Source organism: Labrus mixtus, chromosome 3 (assembly GCF_963584025.1).
Source record: "Labrus mixtus chromosome 3, fLabMix1.1, whole genome shotgun sequence".
NCBI lineage: Eukaryota > Metazoa > Chordata > Actinopteri > Labriformes > Labridae > Labrus > Labrus mixtus.
The window spans coordinates 22630336-22651855 of NC_083614.1; the positions used below are offsets into that span (position 1 = coordinate 22630336).

The 21520-nt window shown below is 39.9% G+C and overlaps 1 protein-coding gene across 2 annotated transcripts in view; it reads right to left on the minus strand.

Annotated features, from left to right (window-relative positions):
- ptprsa (protein tyrosine phosphatase receptor type Sa) overlaps positions 1-21520 on the minus strand; it is a 169494-nt gene that overhangs the window by 74083 nt on the left and 73891 nt on the right. For both annotated transcript variants that reach the window (XM_061033838.1, XM_061033839.1), the window contains exons 5-6: positions 19531-19719; positions 4000-4110 (exon numbers count right to left, since the gene is read on the minus strand). In XM_061033838.1, the coding sequence (XP_060889821.1) occupies positions 4000-4110; positions 19531-19719 (300 nt within the window). The remainder of the gene's footprint in view (positions 1-3999; positions 4111-19530; positions 19720-21520) is intronic.

Sequence of the window (21520 nt, forward strand, 5' to 3'; positions counted from 1 at the left end):
TGGTTAATTTGAAAAATTGCACTTAGATTGTTTTTTTTAAAACATGCAAAATTCCTCATTTGTTTGCTGTACAGCAGTCTGTTCAATATGACCTCTGATACTTCACTGAGATTTGTCTAATACCCAGGAGAGCGGTACACTCCGACAGCTGTATATATAAAAAAATAACTGCCCTTAGAAGAGACAGACAGGAGTGGATATGTGTTATCTCTTCTCTGAATAAATGATACGCCTGACCTACCCACACCTGTTGAGCCACATGTAATACCCTCGCCTGAAAAAATGTGGTTGCTTTTCAAAAATTGAGTGTATTCAAAAGACAAGTGGAGCCGTAAAGCTCAGTGCAGCTGTCCATCTGATTCAGTCATGTTTCCTGAATAACTGGTAAACATGCTAATGCTAATGTAAAAATAAAATAAAGAAATTATTTAAATATTGGACCAAGCCAATTGAAATAAGAATTGGTAAATACGGTAATGTTAAAAAAACATTATCTAGTATGTTTTTTTTTTGTGTGTCTTGTTTTTTTCCAGTTGAAGAATTGTCATTACTTCAGTCACGTCAACCTGAAAATCAATTCTACTCTTCGAGTGTGTGTGAATGATGGAAGGAGGGATTTTGAATAATAAATTATAATTTGATTGAGTGTCAGGACTGTGAGGGAACGCAAACAGCAGTCACTCAACGAAACCAATCACATCTAGCTGCCGCCATTTAAAAATAAAAGATACTCTTAGCACCCGCTAAGCAACGGCGAATGTGATGTTGAAGTCATTATATTGTTATCGATCCACACGACACTGTAAATGGCATCCCTTAATGGCTGCCTGAAATCACCATGGAACCCAATCAGGCCCAATCAAGTCTAATTTTTTTGCAGTAATGGAGTGCTATAAACAAGATGACAGGAACACTGGCTGTATACACACTTAGTATTTCATTCCGCATTTGCACTCCGGGATTCAAGAAACAGAGCAGCATCATTTAAAAAAAAAAAAAGAAACACAAATCACACGAACAAATGAAGCACAAAAAAGACAAAGGTTATAAAACAGAAAAGTAACTTCAGAATAAGAACTAAAACAAAAGGAAAGTTCACAAACACTACACTAGAAACACAACACAAAAAGTCAACTAAAGGAAAGCCAAAAAAAAGGGTTGTGTCAGGGAAAACACTCGTACGTAGAACCAAAAGAAACAGAAGGAACTCAGTGAACAAAACACAGGGAATGCAGAAAAATAGACCAACACGGCCAAAGGGATTCTTGACAGGCATGCAAGCGCAGTTACATTCTCCCATCATGCAACAAGTCCTGTTATTTACACGTGCTGGGTTTCCATGACAAAACGTGCAAGAAAGCATTGAGGTGCAGAAGCAATACCAAAGGATGCAAAACGAGAAAAGGCCCCACAATGCAAACATAAAAGTAAATTAACAAAACCCGCGCTAATCGGGTTTGCTTTCATCATTTCTTCCTTGGAAATTAAGAAACATTTCTTTCATAATCATTTAGCAGTTTGGATTTACTGATTAGTATTTCTTCAAATTAGTCATGAATCGAGCTCTGTAATAGGCAAATACAGCTAAAATTTTTCAACATGTTGAATTTTTTTTTTTTCAAATGTGGGTTAAAAAAAGTAAAAAAGAAAAAACACACCAACCTTCTCGAAGCTCTGAGGGATGTAAAGGGGTTGATGCAGAACACAATGACATGAGGAGAAGAGAAAAATAGGGGAAACACAGAGAGAGTAAAAAAAGCCACCTCAAGGTGTTTAAGCTGCAGCTACATTTCCCTTTCCTTTCATCCTTTTTCCTCCTTTTCCCTTGTCCCTGCTACCAGTGACACCCATCTTAAAGTACACTTGCCTGCCCCCCTCCCACCCTCAAATAAACTTTGAACCAAAACAATCAGATTCACCCCAGTGGCCACACTGTCGCCTGGTAAGAAAAAAAAAAGAGAGTGGCGCCACTGGAGTCAAATCAAGCGTACCATACTCATAATTCAAAATTTCACAAGCTCCTTATAGCCACAAGGAGAGGCTCCTGTGGTGGCTGTATTTGCTTTGTTAGAGAAGGAAACCAAATAAAGAGAAAATAAAGAAAAACCAATGAGAGATAGAAAAGAAAAAAGACACAGTTTGAGATGAAATTAGCAGCTGCAGTTCAAGACAGTAACAGTAAATGTTTTTAAGCCAATCAGTATCAATATCATTTGGATTTCTTTTGATAGTAGTCTCAAATTCTTTGGTTTATCAGGCCCCACATAACATTAAGGAATATGTTTTTTTTCTTGCGTAAAATGGATCCCTACCACAGCTGCTAATCTCAAGTGCATTTTGCTTCGTGAACAAAACATAGTCAACATCAAGTATCAGAATTGATTGACAAAAGTTAACTGAAAACAGACAAAGGTTGACACCATCAAGGCATAACAAGTGTGTTTCATAGTGTGGAAGTACCTGCATAATATATGACCCTTGTGTAGGCTTTTTAAAAGCATGCTGATGGAGCCAGTGTTCATGGGGATTGCATGAATTGTTGAGAATGATATCAGGGTATAGCTGTGTTTACTACTAAAACATTCCAGTGCTGTGTCACGAAAGTGTTCCCATTATTGTTTTAGAAATGATTCCTGAAGAGGCGCTCACTGTAATTAGCTGCTGAGCTTCTAACTTGAACCATGCTCCACATGGAAGAAAAAAAAGAGTGCATCGCTACTTGACATTAAGTGTCAAGGCATCACATGAGCCTCCAGGATGAATGCTGGCAGGAGGAGACACTGACCATATTTCCATCTCCTGCTCCTCACGGTTGAATGTGTCTTCTCTATGCTGCTACTTCACAGGGTATGATAATAGCAATAATAATGAAAAAGCAGCTCCCTGACCCATTTTATAATGTCAGAGTAGTGAATTATTTATAGGGAACAAAGTTATTTGGTACACAGCAGAGGGAACAAACTGAGTAGATACTGAAGCATCTTTATTTAATATGCACAATATAAATAATGCATGTCCAAAATGCATCTGCTTCAATTTATCAAAGCTCCCTCAACAGGGATTCAGTGTCATTTAGCATTAGTGGTAGGAGCTAGGCTTTTGTCTTCATTGCCTATTTCCACTGAAACTCAACGGTCCCTGTGACTGTTTGTTTCTCATATCTTCAGTTTGCTGGAACACGCCAGCCAAAATGACTACTGACTGTATACTGCTTTAAAGATAATATCCCAAAGCAGAAACAAGGGAATACTATGGATTTATGCTCCAGAACACAATGAAGAAAAAGTAGAGGAAGAGTACTATTTATAACCTTTTGAGATAGAACATTTGTATGTAATATAGAGCACCACCTTTTTCTATTCATGTACCACAAGGAAATCCCTTTTACACCAACATCTTTGAGAGTACAAAGGGGGGGTTTAGATTTTGATTGGTGGGCAATAATACCTCGCCACCCAATCAAAATCCACACTTACCGTAGTGCTCCTTTACCTGCAAAAAAACTAATCAAAAAAGAAGTCCTTCCCGACCCTGTGTGGGCTCCATTACTTTGACAGAGAGGCACACATTACAAGAAAAAGGTTTTCTTACAACCGGTAAAGTAAAGACATACGGCTTGTTGTGCTACACATTTCCTTCCAAGTGAGGAGGGCATTCAAAAGACAAAATGGAGCATAACATCATAACAGAGAAGAACATTAGTTGGTCAATTATATTTTTGCATTTGGAAGTTTCAGTGCATCTGAAATTACATTTGTGGCATGGCAATACTATCAAAGCTTAAAGATTTATTTTACTGGGGTAATACTGTTTTGCAAAATGCATTTTGTGCAAATACAGCTGGGCTAGAATGGAAGTAATTATCATTTGTTAAGCTCAACGTTAATGCCACTTAAAGCTGAACTGCACTGTGAAAACTTTTATTTGTTAGAAAGGGTGGATGCTTTTTCAAAAATTCATTTTTTTTCGCCTGACTCTGGGACCAGGTTGCTTCCATACCTCGCACATAAAGGTTAGCAGGGGACGAGTAGCGCACGCCTTCCACATTAGACGCCACGCACTCGTACTTCCCCTGGTCTGTCTCCTCGCTGTTCTCGATCTGCAAGGCACCTGGGAAAAAGACAACATCCGGCAAAGACAAGAAGAGGGGGAGGGGGGGGGGGGGGGGCAGAAAAAGAGAGAGAGAGAGAGAGAGAGAGAGAGAAAGCAGGGAAGAGATGATTAGTTGATTTGTCAGTGACAGTACATGAAGGAGTAAGACCTTCTTCTTAATGGAGGGATTTCTTAAAACCATTTTGTCAAGAAGTGTTTCTCGCTTCGACGCTAACGCAGAATGCCACAACATATGCTGGCTTCCTCTCCAGCATCAGTCCTCTGAAGATGGAAAGACGAGTAATTCGTTAAATAAAGATGCAGACTGAACATGTTGGTAGCATAAGCACAAAGTAAAGACAAAGTAAAGATGAGTGTGATTCATGTGATGTTTGTAGGGGAAGCGGAGTTATGGGAAAAATTTCCAGAGTGACATGATAAATCAGGTAAAAGTTAACAGTGAAAGCCCAACATCTATTATGATGTTTTATACCATGGTATAAGTGAACACTCAATTCTGTAAAGTAAAGCATTATCTCTACTTGGTGATTAACATACATCTCCCATGTTTATCTTCCTTCTTTCCCCCACATATTGCCATAATTTAGGATATCGGTTTTTATATGAACCCCCTCGTGGCTCGTTTAATTTTGAACAGACTGTATCGCTATTCAGATTTTATCTCCTGTATGAGCACCTAAATGCTTGGCAACAACATCGGAGAAGGGGCGTTTAGGGGAACGAGGAGAAAGGGGGGGGGGGGGGGGGGTGAAACAATGCGCGTCAGATCATTCCTTGTTAGAGCGCCGGTGACGGCACTTCCTGATGATATCATTAGGGCTTCTGGCTGGCTCAGCAGACAGATTGCAGCCCAGGCCTCCCTGACAAACACAGCACCAGCACTCGTTAGCGTTTAGCCAGGAAGCATCAACACGCCAGCCGCTGCCCAGGATGCTTTGCAATATACCATAACTTACTCCATCACATCAGCGTGTGGAGGGAACACAATGTTGTACAAAGCTGCTATTCTGGAACAGTGGTCTAATAACGCTGTTCAGCTGTGCCACAAATGAGACAATCGATCCTGCTTAATTATAAAGATTAGTCACGCTTCCACCTTAGCCACTGCCTAATGCTCCAAGAGTATTTTACACCCTCAGCCTGTCAGTATAAAGATATCAACCTAAAAAAGGAAAGCAGACCTTAAGCTACAGCAATCCATACTCTACTTTTCCTTCTCCTTCTCTTTATTCGCCTCTACAGCTCAGATCATCCTCAGCCCCCAAGAGGGAAGGTATCCTGGCACATAGCTCGTGTACCAAATGAAAATGTCTACTTGCAGAGTGGAGGTGGTGGTGGAGTCTTCCCTCTGCGTTTATGCGGGGATCTGATTTGGATGTGTTTGATGTGTGCATGAAAACAGCAAATGCCAACCTGGTGGCAGGTGGGTTGGAATGTGCTCAGAGGGCGAGAGCCTCAACACCGCTGAGATCATAAAGTAAGGACCGTGTGAAGTTCAACTCCGGGTGGACGCTTCCAGAAAGCTCTGCCAGCGGCTCCTCAGCCCCGCTCGCCTATGCTGAATGAGAAAAACTTTGGAAGGCTGGATTTTAAGTTCCTGTTTTTTTCAACGATTTATAAATAGTAATGCTGAAAGCCAGCGGAGGGCCAAAACCCCTTTTTGTTGACTGTTAAGGTGAATGTATGTATATTTTATGTGTTGTCTTTCGACATGTGCCAACTGCTGCATGTCCACAGGTCAAAGATACTTCAAAATATATAATCTAATCTAAAAATAATCATGTATAAAGGTCATCTGAAAGTCAACTAAACACCATTACTGTAGATGGGTGACAGAAAATGAACCAAACAGAAGAAAATGAGAGCCAATTAAAAACCACTTTGGCTGCTGTAAATTGCAGCTCTTTGTAAACAAGAGAGAGACAGAAAGAGAGAGAGAGAGAGAGAGAAAAAAAAAAGGGCGGAAACTGTCTTTCACAGGATAGAGGGAGTTTGATCTGTTCCTTGCCATTTTGATGGAAGTTCTTCGCAAGTTGGTATTATCTATTGTTCCCAAGCCCTCTTCTGTCTTCATTACATATTCCAGCTATTATTAAGTTGAGCTATCAAGCACACAGAAACTCCCTTCACTGGCAGGATACAGAGTCAGGGAGAAGAGTGAAGCAGGAGAAAAAAAAGGGGGGGGGGGGAGAAAATGGCTAGGAGAAGAAAGTGACAAAGGATGCTGGAGACCAAAAAAAAACTGTTGAGTGGCAAAAAGAGTCAAGGAGGAATTGAGGTTTATTGTTCATCTCATGTCTTGTCTTCCTTAACTTGTCTGCTATCACTTTTTCACAAAGTTCAAGTAGCAAAAAATGTGTATGATTTGCATCAAAAACTACGAGGTAAGAATCATCTCACACTTGATTATTTGATAATAACACAACACACAAAATGTATTAAAGTGATTGGATCTTAAAGAAGATGAGATCTGCATTGACAATTGTTTTATGAGAGAAGCCCAGAGACAGGGCTGAATAAAGGCAAATCAGAAATCTTTAGAGAGAAGGAAGGAGAGACATCCATATTCTGAGGTTTCTTTATGCTCCTCTCTCTGTCAGATTCACATATAGTGTACAGTCACCTGCTGGTGTGATATGAAATTGTGTGGTTTCTGTTCTGTCCATTCTGTTATCTCCACTCTAGCATATCATATGTTCTCTTCTAGTCCTAGCCTCCTCTTTTATAAATATCAAAAGATGTCGAAATGAATACCTTCCATTGTGAATAAAAAAAACGTGTAAAGAATTAATATTATTTATAATAATAATAACTTTTGGTGAGCATGCCATCAATTTAAAGCCTGATAATGTTCACTTTTAAATACAACAGACCTCTGAGGGGTTTTTAACACACAAATCCAAGCGAACCCTCTTTGATGTACTATCTGCAGCAGCAGCAGTCATGTGCATGCGCACGCATAAAACAAACTCCACCCTTTGAAAAGCCTTGTCACCAGCATGTGTCTCTTTCCTACCATTTCCTTTTGTCTTTTTTTAAAAATGACTGCACTCTGTGTTTTGCATAATTGCACTCTGTCTACCCTGCCAGCCTGTGGCTCAGCAGTGCGCGAATGGCCATTGGCATTTTTTCTTCTTTTATCAGGAAAAAGGGGAAACACAAGGCATGAAATGAATGCTGAAAATTATCTTTCATGAGCACAATAAAAAAAAAACATGCACTCAGTCTGTTCACACAATGGGCGTTCACTGATAAAGACTTGCCCAGTGACAAACTGAGATTTATGGTGTCAATCACAAAGTGGTCATGCTGTTTGTATGAGGTCAGTCTGTATGGGGCCTAATGGCATGTCTTCAATTTCTCCAGCTATGAAGCTTCAGCACAAACACATAACTGTAGAAAACAACCCAAGACATGTTTGTTTGGCTTGACTTCTTTAGGAAACACACACACACATCTGTGCAATAGTAAAAGTTACTAGGGAAGTACTTTTTTTATTTGCTAACAGACACCAACAACGAACACATGGCTGTTCCAGGACATTAGTAGTTTTTCTTTTGGGCATTGACCTAAGATCTGATTATGTCCAAGCCAGTCCCTTCTATCCACTTACAAGCCACACTGACCATAAATAAACCCTACAAAGTACCGCCCCTACTGAGTAATAATTCATGTTTTTCTGGGTCAGGGGGAGAAAAGATTGGTGCCATTTTGTTCTTTCTGTCTTGTCCATGATGTATGCTGGACCATTAGGATCCAAAAGAGGAAAGTGTTGACAATTCCAGCAACTAAAGGCCCTGGTGATGATGGCATCACTTCCCTGTGGTCTAATTGGTCTTCATCTCATTCAAAGTGACCCTTCCTGCCCACCAACACTCACGGCCTCCAATTTCCACCACAACCCACTCCCAGCTGTCTTGCAGCATGTTCACTGCCTTCATCCATTCAAGGAGAGACACTGTAATGGGCAGTGGGTCTGGGACATTTGTTCCAGCCATGACAGCTGCCCTGGTTAACAGCGCTGCAGGCCGCAGGCTGATCTGATGAGGAGCGTTGAGGTGCCAAGGTATGATAACAAAGAAGAGTGCTTGGGCAGAGTTCAACAAACATGATTTTGAAGGCCTATTAAGATCGGAAAGACATCCTCCTACCCAATCTGTAGAGTGGATGCTTTGGGCGACTGGTCTTTAAGATTTCGCATTTTTTAGGTTATTCTGTCAGGCATGGCTGTGGCCTTACCTATTTCTATTATTTATATACCGATGCAATGCTAAGTGAAACAAATATTTCACAGCACTTACATTTAAATGGTTCCATGCATGCTTTCAACACTGCTCTGTAGCTGTAGACTATAATATGCGAGTAACAAGCCCTTTTTAGGCTTTAGCTAGGTCATCGTAAACAGATGAAAACAACGAGAGAATGAAAAAGTGGAAGGGTGGGAAAAATAAAAACAGAGATATGTAAAAGGACAATACAAAAGATTGGAGGACAAGGGGCCTCATGCAACAAAGATGCAGTGTAAAATAGCAAATAGAAAAAAATAAAACAAAAAGACAGAACTGAGAGGAAGAGTTGAAGAGACAGACAAGCACAAAGAAAGGACAGATGAGGGGATAACAGAAAAGCAAAGAGGGGCCAGCACGGATGATTAATTTCAGAAAGTGCCTGAAGCCGTGGTATGCCCACCCCTGTCGCTGCTTTGTAGCAGCTTTGCCATGTGTACCCCCCTCCTGTCCCATTTGTGTAATTCAATTAGTGTGCTCCAGCGGGTCCTGATTGATTTGTTTAGGCGATCAACAAAATGGCTGGCCAAGTCTCACTCTCTCTTTCCCTCGCTCTTGCTCCTTCCGCAGCCCACTCAGGCCTGCCGGTGGCACGCTGTTCCTTTCATCATTTTATCTCTCATTTTCAGTTTGCGTCTCTCATTAGCACCCTTTTCTCATCTACATGTTTTCTCTCTTTTCTGTGATCCTTAAAAAGCTACTAAAAGCTTTATTACAGTGCAGTTTAAACAGCAAATCAACAACTCAATGAACACGTACACACAAAAAATATTAACCTTTTTAGTCTTATACCTCTAGAGAGTTGTTATTTTTCACAAGTTACATATTTCAGTTACGAACCTGCACCTTGAATAATCTTACAATAGAAAAGTCAACCAGTATGGACACACAGCAGCCAAGTCGGGCAGTGCCCTTCTCTCTCTGTCTTCCTTTTCTTCTGTCTGTATCCTGGCTGTCACTTGGGGACACTCTGCAACCAACTCAAGGTCATTACACTGTGATTGCAGCAGCATGGGGCCCTACGTATGATGCCATTGTTGTCAGCACCCATCTGGTTTCTTGTAACGCTCCCATGAAATCAGTAATGAAGCAAGGAGGGAGTCCAGCAACCTTTCTCCCTACTGCCTACCTCAAGGCCAGCACCTGGTTGGCTTTCTATTGAAGCTGAATTAACGTGGAATTTACATTTTAGGAATCTGCTGTTCAATATGTCCATGACGCTGCTGCCGAATAAATTTGCACCATTCCACAGTGTAGTTTTCTCTCCCCTTGAACTTCTTTTCCAATCATTTTCCTGAATCTAATCCCTTTGAATATAAAACTAGTGTAATGTGGGTGACCTTCTGCTAGCTTACCCCTGTACCTAGCCTAGGCTACTAGTGTAGCCTATGGCAGCCAAACACTAAGGTGGTAAAATTTTGTAAATTTACTTTTTTTGAAAAGTGTATCCCTTGTAAAGAGAAGTGTAAATCAGATTAATTAATATTTGCTAATTCAACCTTATATTTGATGGGCACTCAAGATAGCTTAAGCATCTTAAAAGCAACTTAACCTCTGGAGGGGTGGAATGGTCACAGACACCCCTTCAGTTTTAACCTGCACCAGCCCCATTGGTGTTCCCTTTTTCTCCCCAAGAGCCGTCTTGAATTTCACACACAGGGTTAAATAATGGGGGCCAAGTATAGGGGAATACATTATCCACAATGTTAGATTAGGATCGCAGAAGATGGGCTGCTGCCTTTTACACAGAGGCTATCCTAAGTGTGCCGACATCACACAGGGGGAACCATTGCATCAAAGTAAATACAAGCACTAGCTTTAGCATTGTAAATATCTTAATCTATGGCAGCAATCGATACAGTCAGTATGGAAACATAATAGATCATAATATAAATCCAAGTCAGGGCGTACTGGTTTGCCTAAAGGATAAGCCAATACTGATTACTTTTCTGGTCCCTTACCAGTGAATAGCCATATTTCACTGACAGCATCCAAATGCAGTTACTTAATACAACAATGCAAACAAACCATTTCTGTCATTCTCAGACTCCTTGATCTCAATAACATTTGCTTCACTCTCTAAATCTTGGGACATTAATTTTCCCTCTACACAAGTGGAATAGACTCCTTAAGGCAACGCAGTGTGGCTATGCGTTTATTTGGTGGTGAGAAATCACCTTTTTCAGGCCACTGATCTGATTATGTAAATGCAGAGTTCATAAGTCACGCTTGCTTTTGTTCGCCACAATATGATTTATGAAACCTTATTCACACAAAGCAGAGAAGGGAGGGCTGGGTATGGCAATGCTGGTCATGAGTGAGGGCTTTGAAGGAGGAAAGGGTCTGAATTTACTATAAAACCTCAGGTTCTCATGAATATGCTTTAGAGCATGCTACTGTTTGGAGATTTGTGTCATGAAGCGTGTATGAAATAATTGAAGATGGAGGGCTTTAATCAAACTGTAGGAAGGTATTGTGAAATCAGTTGCCCTATTTGGGGTTAGCAAAATTTAAAAGGTGAAATTAAAAGCATTTATCCCCATGAATACGGGGGAGTATGTGGCATACTAAGATATTCACTTACCTGCTCAGCCTGTGGAAAAAAAAGCACTGTACAACAACAAAAACAAATCAACTGGGAGATAATCCTTCAGCCACAAAGCCTGGTGGTTGAATATAAGTTATGCAAGGTCCAAGAAAGGGAAAAATATATAATTGTTAAAAGGAAGAACTATTTGAGAAAGCTATTAAATCAACAATTGAAGTCTTGGTCACTGGCCTCTGTGTCAGTCGTTTCCCACCTTGATATCCTGTTAATCCTTTGACATTATAAGAACTGAATTTGATATGGTAGTTTTGCAGAGGTCACTGTTCTTTTAAAGACAACCATTCCATCCAACCATCCATCTCTGGTCTTCCCTTTTTGAGTTACTGTGTAGCAGATTACCAGGGAGGGAAGGGAATTGAATTCAATGCCTTCCTTTTCTCTGACCCACCATCAGTATGCAATTTGGCTACTGCTTGGGGTGCTTAATAGAAGAATCTGCAGGATATCAAAGGAGAGAAGGAAGAAAGAGGATTCCTGGATTGGGTTGAACAGTATACAGTATTTAATAGCCTGGCCTTATCAACAAGTGAGGCAAACCGTCGCCTACCTCCAACATCCAATCACCAATCCCCCACTTTCCAGCCTCATATCCATGTCCAAACAATTTAAATGTCAGACGCATAAAGCAAACAAACCATCTCGTAAAATCCCTCACCACCCCTCCGCTCTGCTTCTCATGCTTCCCAATCTGGTTGTATAACCAGCCTTGCTACATAATTTAAACTGCTCAGTAGTTTCCAGACACTGATGATCTTGGGATCAAGATTGAAAGGCGCAAACACATAACACCAACAGAGGTGGAAAAACTGCACATCAATGATGAATATTGGGAATGAGTGAAACACATATGATCACAGTGTGTACGCAGCACATAGACACCAAACACAGACGGAACATAGATGTTAGTGGATATAAAAAGAATTGGTCATGTCACAGAGGAACATTTAAATGGGTAGTCTGCATATTTAGTCAGCTGGGTGAAGTTAGGAGCGGTTATGACTTGTTTAGTATCAGTTTAAGTCCTTCCTTTTTCTTTCTCACTGTGTTGGTTAAACAGCTTACCTCGAATTGGGGTACCCTCTGGAGGAGACACAAAAATGGAAGACACAACATCAGTTTAGTTCAATGTTTATGATGAAATATTTAGAAGTGTTATTTGAGTTTGGAGGTGGATCACTGGAACTAGGTTATCAAACCATTGGTTGATCTTTCAAAGGGGTTTCAAATATTTTTTTCCATAGAAAAATAACATAAAACAACACCTCTCATTGCTGGTATCACAAAGAAATAGGTAGCTTTTACGAAATCTCCATTGTCCTATTACATCCTATTCTCCCTCTTCCTCACCTTTTACATTTTAAAAGATGACTCCCAATGCTTTATCAACAGAGCTTAAGATGCTCAGAGTCTTGGGAGGGTTTTATCAAGGCTGCAACTTGGGGCAGAGAAGGCAAGATTCGACCTTAAGGCAAAGGTCAAACCAGTGGCAAATGACCCTTTCCTAGCCAGCTGAGCTAAAATAAGAGGTGAGTAAATCAAGTAAGGGCACCTCTTTTCTATTCGGTCATCTACATCAGTATGGTACATACTTGCTGAGGGAGGAATGCAGCCTCCAAAAATACTCTGGCTGTTGCTTCAGGCAACTGCAAGTTAAATCAAAAAGATTGAAATTCTAATTCATCCTAATGCTTGTGAACTTAGCTGTGACGTAGTGACTCAAGCAAAGCTTAAATCTTCCTTCCAGGTCATTCATTACATTTTCTAGGTCTTTCTAGTATTTAATTTAACTGAGAATTCAATGTTTCTCTTTTCTTTGTTTATTATGACTTTGTATTGTGTTACATGCCTGACTACTGGCCAAGTGTCCCATTAGGGACATTGAAATATTGAGCCTATCCAGTCAGTGTTTTGTAGGTTTTTAAAAAAAAGCCTTGCATGATGTTGAGGTGAAGTACAATGGATAACTTTTGGACAAAGCTTTGGGTATGGGTAGGGGAGCCAACTTAACTTCATCCTCCCCTTGGCCAAGCATTAAACTGTTCCTTCCCTCTTGGCTTTTTTCTCTTTTCAATGGTTTCTTGCGGCTCATCTCAACTGCTTTTTCTACCCTCACATTATCTTCTCCCCCACTCAATTCTCTAGGTCTCCCTGTTTCTGTGTTTTTGTGCTTTTCAGCCTTTGCCACAATTTCTCTCCTTGTTTTCTCTTCGTCTCCCTTTCTAAATCTCTGGGTGACTCATGGTAACAACATGCCTTGGGCAATCCCTTGAGATTGCCAGCAGGATGGCACCAACCCAGAAGATGAACCCTATTTAGCATAAATGGCCTGAAGGCAGAGAGCTGAGGGTCACGGGTATGCACTACCCATTGGGACGGACACAAAAGGCATGGTCACATGTACCAGCCCTTCTACCAACTAGCTACACCATCAAAACAACCACCCACCCACTGATGCCTACCTACCTTGGTTTTAGGATGTAAATTGGTGTCAGCAATTTCCATATCGTCCACAGTAAATTCCACAGTAAATTGTATGTGTGGTTGGATAGGTAATTAAGTTAAACCTTTCCTTCAGAAATATTTGCTCTGGTGTAATTGTTATTCATATTCTGGTTACAGGGACTGTCCTTTGTGATACCAGCAAATAGGAGGCGATCACTCATTTTGAAGTTCTGCCTGTTTTGCAATGGACCTACATGGATCCAATGTGCTCATGGCGTAGTACGGCGATATTCCAATAATTATAATAACATCACTGTAGACATGTTTCTAAAAAATAATGCAGTGGTGTTATACAGTATGTTTTAACTCTAAAAGTGTGAAATACATTGAACTGCAATTTAAATGATTGTATGTAACATTGTGGTTTAGTTTTTGATAACAAATTGACATATTTCTGCTGTTGTGAGAAGTGTTCTTCTTGGTTACATTAGATTATGTGAAAGAAAAAAAAAAGAACGACATGTTATTTATTCCTAGATGTTTTTCACTTGCATCCTGCAACTTAAAGGATGTAAACCTACACCGTTAGCTTACATGGACATCCAAAAACAGGGTACTACAGCAACAGATTTGTCACAGTGAACGTTTAGAGGCATTGAAAAACAGGCAAAACATGAGGGGCATTTTAATCATTTTTTTCAATGATTTCAGAGACCACATACTCCACAGATAATCACAAGACAAGGGACAATAGGGGTCTGGGAAGGTTACGTTGTTATAGAGTTAGAATTCGATTATACAGTAGGCTGCAGAAGCTGTTGGTTTATTTTGCTTTAGCAGTGATGAAATTTTAGTTGGGGGTTAAGGGGTTACTAGTTAAAGGTTAGGTGAGGTTAAGGTAAAGTTAGGCTAATGTTAGGTTAAGGTTAATAAAGCAGGTATGTAAAGGGGGAGGCCTTCATTGTAAAGAACTGCATGACAAAGGTGGACAAAAGAAGAGGTTAAAGTAATAAGGAGAATCAAGAGAAAAAGATAGAGGTGGATAAAAGATTCAAAAAAGGAAAGGAAAGGGAGTGACCTACGTTATTGCAAATTCTAGTTTTAAAATGATAAAGCAGCATGAAGAGATGAAAATAAAACTTAGCTTAACTAACCTCTATTGAATTACACTGACAAATCCACCTGAATAACAGCATGCAACCCAATGGCCATAAGCTCCCCTTCTAAGCTTTGGTCAGCCAGTGGTTGATCAGCTTACAGTGACAATGACCTCAATATACCTAAACAGGCCACTGACCTCGCCACATTATGAAATGTCATTTTTGCTCCACAGAACACCCCATCTGTTTGGTTAAACAACCCTCTGAATATATTAAAAACAAAATTGAAGGATGTAGTCCGGCCTGAGGCAATCTGGCCAGAGATGTTGCCCATCTGCGTGTGAGACGGATAGGGTTGCGTGATTGGCTGAGTGTCAAATCCAGACCAACCTCCAGAGGGCTTCTGGCTGACCTTCTCTTCACCACAGACATCGGTCTAGGATCCTGATGTAGCAGCAGGTCTCAGGTGAAAAGTGACTGTTGTCGCCACATCTGCAGAGGTTAACCCATGCAGAGCAGCTTTGACGCAAATATATATGAGCTTTCTCTCACATTTTAGATGAAAATGCAATTTGCTGCATGATTCACATTGGAATATGCATAATGTAAAACTCAGTCTGTAAGGGGGGGCATCCAGTGTTAGGTCAATATTTTAAATCTCTCTATTTAAAAGGACCTTAATCTTCATGAATATGCACCCTCCCAATCCTCTCACTGTCCCTCTGGCCTCTGGTTAATCTTTTCTGGCTGACAAGGCAGCGCCGGCCTGGGGTCTGCAGCTACAGGGACTTGGGGGGAAATGTCAGGCTCCCTCCACACCTCTGGACGACCACCTCAGGGGACTGCAACGCAAATAGCACTGCCCTGCCAGCACAACATGGTGTGGCACACGAGGAAGCAGTCATCCAGCTAGTCAGCAATCTCACAAACAAGTCCTGTATTCTCTATTACTTTTTAACACAATCACAATTGTTGTCTTTTATTCTGAATGAGAATAATTCTGATCCGAATGCAAATTTCAACATTACACGGTAAAAAGTGAGAGATTGAATTGCAGTTGAAAAGTGGATTGTTTTTGAACTCATGTTTGCCAACCCACTGTGCCAATGTCAAGGTGGTAACATTGGAGTTTTGACTTAAATACCATCAATAGGTGAGGGCGCATCAGTCTCAGTTGCCCCCAGAAACTTGAGAGTGAGCCTGAGGCAAAAGAGAAAACAGAGCCCCCAGAAATTGTTACCAGCTGTCTGGTCAACAGAAAAATACAAAAAATAGACATTTCAAAGGCTGCTACAGGAACTTTCTACTTTTGAGGAAGGGCATTTATCATCCAAAAGAACAAGGCAAACAAACAAACAAACAAAAACTTGACCTGGAGCCCAAGATGGCAACTCAAATAGCTGAGGACATGAGAAGATGGCCGCCTTGGGGGCTTTAGTACGCACTACGCTGGCCTTTTTCTCATCAGATTAAATCATGCCTGGTTGCTGAATGAGCCTTCCAGCAAAGGAACTATAGAAAAATGCAAGCCCCCAAGGCTAACTTAACCTTACGAGAGCCTTTGTATTGAAACAAGACAAAGTCATTTCCATACCTGCACTCCTACATTAACATACAGTGTATTTTGAACTGTTAGTAAAATACACCCAGCTAAAAATGGCTGGGTTTATTTTTGCAAGCAGTTCAAAAAGTCAGGAGGAGTATAGAATGTGGCCAAGTGCAACTAACACTTGAGCCCTCATGCTTTAGAATGGGCAAAAGAGCCTTTGCAAGAGATTTTTGAGCCTTGGGGGATGTTGGCTGATTTGGCAAGAGACGAAAATGCTCTCCTGAGAAAATATTTGGTCCAGACCAGAGGGTCCACCCAGCCCAAGTTTGGAATTGAAGGGTATTTTTGGACAGCAAACCATGTTTCAAGGTTGAACCATTTACATAGAATGCAGAATATAAAAACAGCAAGAAGTATATTGTTGGAGCAAAGCATATTCTATAAATCTGTAGGCCATGACTGAACAAGGATAATGGTCTTGGATTCAAACAGTGTCCAATTATTTTTTTCAAAGCCTGCTGTCCTGCAACACAGCAGTGAGAAAGAACCTGACTTAACAGGAGGCCTTGGCACAGAAAAGTTTGGATAATTTTGTAAGGGAAAAATAAAGAAAAAAACAGCTACTTCCAAGGTCACCTTGCAAAAAGGTACTTAAGACCCCAAATAGTACGTTGCTAAAATCTTGATGTGTGTTGAACATATGGTAGAACTGGACAGTACTTAAGTCTAACTGTGCATATTATCATTAATGTGAAGCAGGGTGTTGCATTAAAAGACCTGCTCAGCAAGACTTTCCCATATAAATAAAAACTGTGCTGTTTAAAGGTGGACTGTGATACCCAACTACCCAATCCTCAACTCATGCTGCTGCTTGTCCTTGATTTAACTTTTTTGCATTTAGTTCCAATCTAATGGGTTGGAAGAAGATAAAGTTTGAATAAGAAGGGAGGGGGGAGTAAAAGTTGAGGATAAACAGAAACAGAACATAATGAATAACTGGCATAAAAAGGACAAGGGGTGGGGAGAGCAGAGGATACATGCATTTTGAAAACTAGTTTAAATATGCCATCTGCTTCAAGGAGAAGTGGGTGGGCTTGCTGGGCTTTTACAAGACACTTACCAAAGGCTTCTGAAAATGACAGAGCAAGGGGGAGGGGAAGAACAACATAGTTCATTTTAGGTTAAGTTAGAGTTAAAGGGTCTGCAGTTTAGTTGGATCTTGTGTCCAACCTCAGTGCTTTATCTTTCTTTACCATGAGTAACAGTAAAGGGGCGGTAAATTATTCACCTTTTATGTTACACAACTTCTTTTATCAATTGACAAGTCTAATTGTGAGTTGTTGTTTTTTCTAAAAAAATAAATTAACACATTTTGGTGTCAATTTTAAAATACTCAACATTTAGTAATTTTTAGTTGTATTTATTAGCTGGTTTATTCTTTTTACCCGGATGAACTTGTGTTATGGGTTATAGCCAAATGAAATGTGTTGAAGACTCGGCAATGTGCATCCAGACACATCTGAGTTTCAGACACAAAGACAGACAAAACATACATATAGAGAGATAGAGACAGCAAAAACAACAGTTTGTTTCATTTGGACAGGACATACAAAGACAATTGAAGAAATCATGACACAGATGACAGATGAGTCAGTAGTTAGACAACAGGCAAGAGGCCTATTGCCTTTTTACATCTGCCATAGAGGCTCAAAACTCAGAAGTTCACAATGACTAGTTTACCAGGTTTCATTTTAATCAGAGAAGAACTAACCCTAAATACAATTGAGAAAAACCTTGGAAGTCAGTGAAGTAGGCAGGCTTACAAGCAGCCAAATGTACCAGGGAAACCACACATTTCCTGTCAGGGAAAAATAAACGTCAGGTAGTTACACTCTGAGGCAATTTTCTTGCAACATTTTGCCAATATTAAGCTTTTCACAATCAGAAGGAAAAACATGTTCATGTTTGGTCAAACTTATTGCTAAATATGATGTTTTTGGAAGAAATAGTGGCTATAGAAAACTTGAGTTAATGTACCAAAGAAACACCAAAGTTCCCTTTCAAATTAAAGCTCTAAATTGTTTAGAAAAGGGCTGCAGTGCACGAAGATGTGCATGTCCGTGGAAACATTGAAGTCAGAGCTTGTTCTTTTTTTAGTGTCTTGTGGAGACTCTTTGTCGTCCAACTTCAATCGAAGTGATGGGAGACACTCTTATTCCAAAGCACAACAATTCAACCTAATCAAGAATAGGTCATCGGGCAACCATTAACAAAAAAAAGAGTCTTCATTAAGATACACAAAGAGAGCATTCTTGTTTTGTCAGAAGGTTTCGCTTAGTTCTATTGGAATTAAACATTTCAATAAAAAATATGTGCATGTCAAGTTATTCAAACATGAAACAGTAAAATGCCTGTTAGAGAGCTGTGGACTTGCTGCCTTTTTACTTGGCAAAGTAAAATAATGAGATGACAAATTGATTTCCTTGAGTGTACAGCTCACGAGGGCCACAACTGAGGGCAGGAACTCAATGGCAACACGCTCTTTATTTAGTAGTGTCTGTGCTGATTTACGTTTGCAGCAACAAATCAAATAGGAGTCATTGGATTTTTTCGAACGGTGACATATCATCGACCAAAATATCTACCCCTTATTGCCCATGGCTACTCCAGGGCCTACACTTAATTAGCTATATAATTAGACTTTGCTTTAGTGGGCCTCTCAGTAGGGTTCAATCAATGGGAACAGGACAACATATCCACCTCTGAGTTGTGTCAGTTGCACACATAGTCTACAATGACACACTTCTGGAATGTTAGGAATCATTTGAGCTCATTCAGTAGTGTCACACTTTTATATGTAGTTTTTTTAAAGGTAATCTTTGGATAAAAACATGTCAAATAAAACCTAGGCTCACTTAAGCTTTATACTTTACTTGTCAATTTGTAATTCAGTAAATTAAGAATTCCATCTTTATATGACATGAAATTGATTAACACAGATACCAATGTTTGGTTGGCTTAACAGGCATTTGTTAAAAGCAATGAAAAACATTGCTGGTTGCTTATTTGTGTGTCCTTATATAAGTTATTTTTCATCTTTAACATCAAACATGAAAAGCAAATATATTAACCTTATGAATTTTAAGATCTCTTGAACTGAGACTCAGAATTGTTCCATCAATAACAAAACACAAGCCCGGAGTAATTTAACATTAAAACAAAGTTTCCATCCCAAATTGTGCGATGTTTAGTAAATGACGCAGTAATTGATGTGTTCCTTTGCGAACAAATCAGACTGCATACTGCAGCCCCATTAGCTGTAAAGCTCTAAAACAACTGTCTCATTATTGAAAAAAGTTCCTGGAAAATCAAAAGCTTTTCAAGTTAATAATAAGCAGAAAGGTAGTAACATGCCGTCTGGGCTTTCCCTACCTGAGCGTAACTGTTTGATTCGCCCATTACTTGCACTGGGGTCGATGGGCAGGAAGTCTTTGTACCACGTGATTTCTGGGTCAGGGTTGCCGCTTGCAGCGCAGAGCATGGTGGCTGTTCTGGTCCGCTCCACCACTTTGAGCTGAGGGCCCATGTCAATGTTGGGGAAGCCCGGTGGAAGAAGGTCCTCTGTGAAAAGAAGAGAGAAAAAGTGGCATGAGTAAACTGCTTTTAAAAAGCCAGATGTTAGAACATTAAAAAGTTCTCAATGAAAGTAGCAACTGAGTCTTTTCGCAAAACCCATTTCTTTGTCTGTTGGAACTGCTTTTGTCTAATCATGCTTAACAAAGAAATAAGCACAATACTCTATTCTGTAATTGTTTATTCCATAATTAACAATACTGGGTCAACATTATATAGACCTGTAAGAGAGAGACAACAGCTCCAACATAGTAACATGTTTTACCAGTAAAATCCCACACAAAAAAAAATCCTCAAAAGTAAAAAATTCAACCGGATAACAGAGAGAAAGATGATGCGTTTCTATTCCACATTTTGCGTCATCTTAGATTACTCTGTGAAATTTCCTAGCCTTAGTTAAGATAAACACACATCATGTTTGTTAGACTACAGCAAGTCATGAAAAGTAAGCAGATTTACTGTATATATTGACAAAATAACAACTTTGTGCTATTTCTACTCTTCATGCCAATGGATACAGAAACATTCTGTAGCTTCGTATTTAATGACAACAAGGACCATGTGATATATTGAAATGCCCTTAAAAGGTGGTGTTGACTGAATGTATCCAGTAAATAAATTGCTCCTGATGCCAATAGTAAAAAAATATAAGGAAACAAAGAATAAAAAGTAATACAAGAAAGAAAGCCTGGTAATTCCTGCATTTTCTCATCCAAATTTCTCCAAGTTCAGTAAAACAAAATTACATTGTAGTGAATTTGAGGTTATAGAGCTCTGCAAAAATACCACTGATATGACACAGTGGTTTAGGATTGAAAACCACCTGAGAGATATACCACAAGTGCTATGATTTCACTCTGGTTTTAAAGCTACAGGTAGGTGTGTATAAGCCCCTTTGACTGAGATTATTGCCTCACAAATTCAAGATCCATCACACATGTCAGCGTTTATATCATCTGTATAAAGACTGCAGCTAATTATCATATATGAATGAGCAATTATTTTACTCTTAGCTGATGACAGTGTGGTGTGCTCTGTGCTCATTGTTCGGCTAATGCTGACTCCCAGCTCTCTTGGGGGAAATTAGTCCCATGGGTCAAATCACTTGACCTCTACCCTGACTGAAGCCAAAGCAGTGACTCACTCTTATTAGATGATGAGAGCCAAGGGGGAAGTACCCTGAGCTGTAATATGCATCACAAGCCCAAGGCCACATCGCAACTCAGAGAAGATTGACTGACCCAAGATGCTGGTTACTGGCACAGAAGAGGTCAATGTTCATACTTTGAGCTGATTACCTCATGTCAACTCTGCAGACATTTTTGTGGTGTTGTAGGCAAACGGGGAGTAAAAATATGACTGCAGGCAATTCATTTATATTCATCGTTATTTAAAAATAATTTATTATTGTCCAATTATAAGTCATGCAAGGTTAAGTGTTTCATTTGGATGACAAAAAGGTCACTCAATTATTAAGTCTGAAAAGCTTTTACTTTTTAGTCTACGAGAAAGAGCTAACGTTTTTGTTTGTGCACTTACATTATGTTCTAGGTTTGTAAAGAGACGAGGGGTTATGAGTTCATATGTACTTACATTTTTAAATATTAAAGCTTGGACAGTAAAAGACATGCTGGAGAACCGAGGTCAGAACCAGAGGGTCTCCAAACTAAGTCCAGACAGGTTACCTCTAACTTAGGCTGACATCAGCACAGTGTGATGAATATTTCAATGCCAGGTTCAAAAAAGTACAGGCATTTACACTGTTTTAGGCTCTGTGCTGTATCCTTCT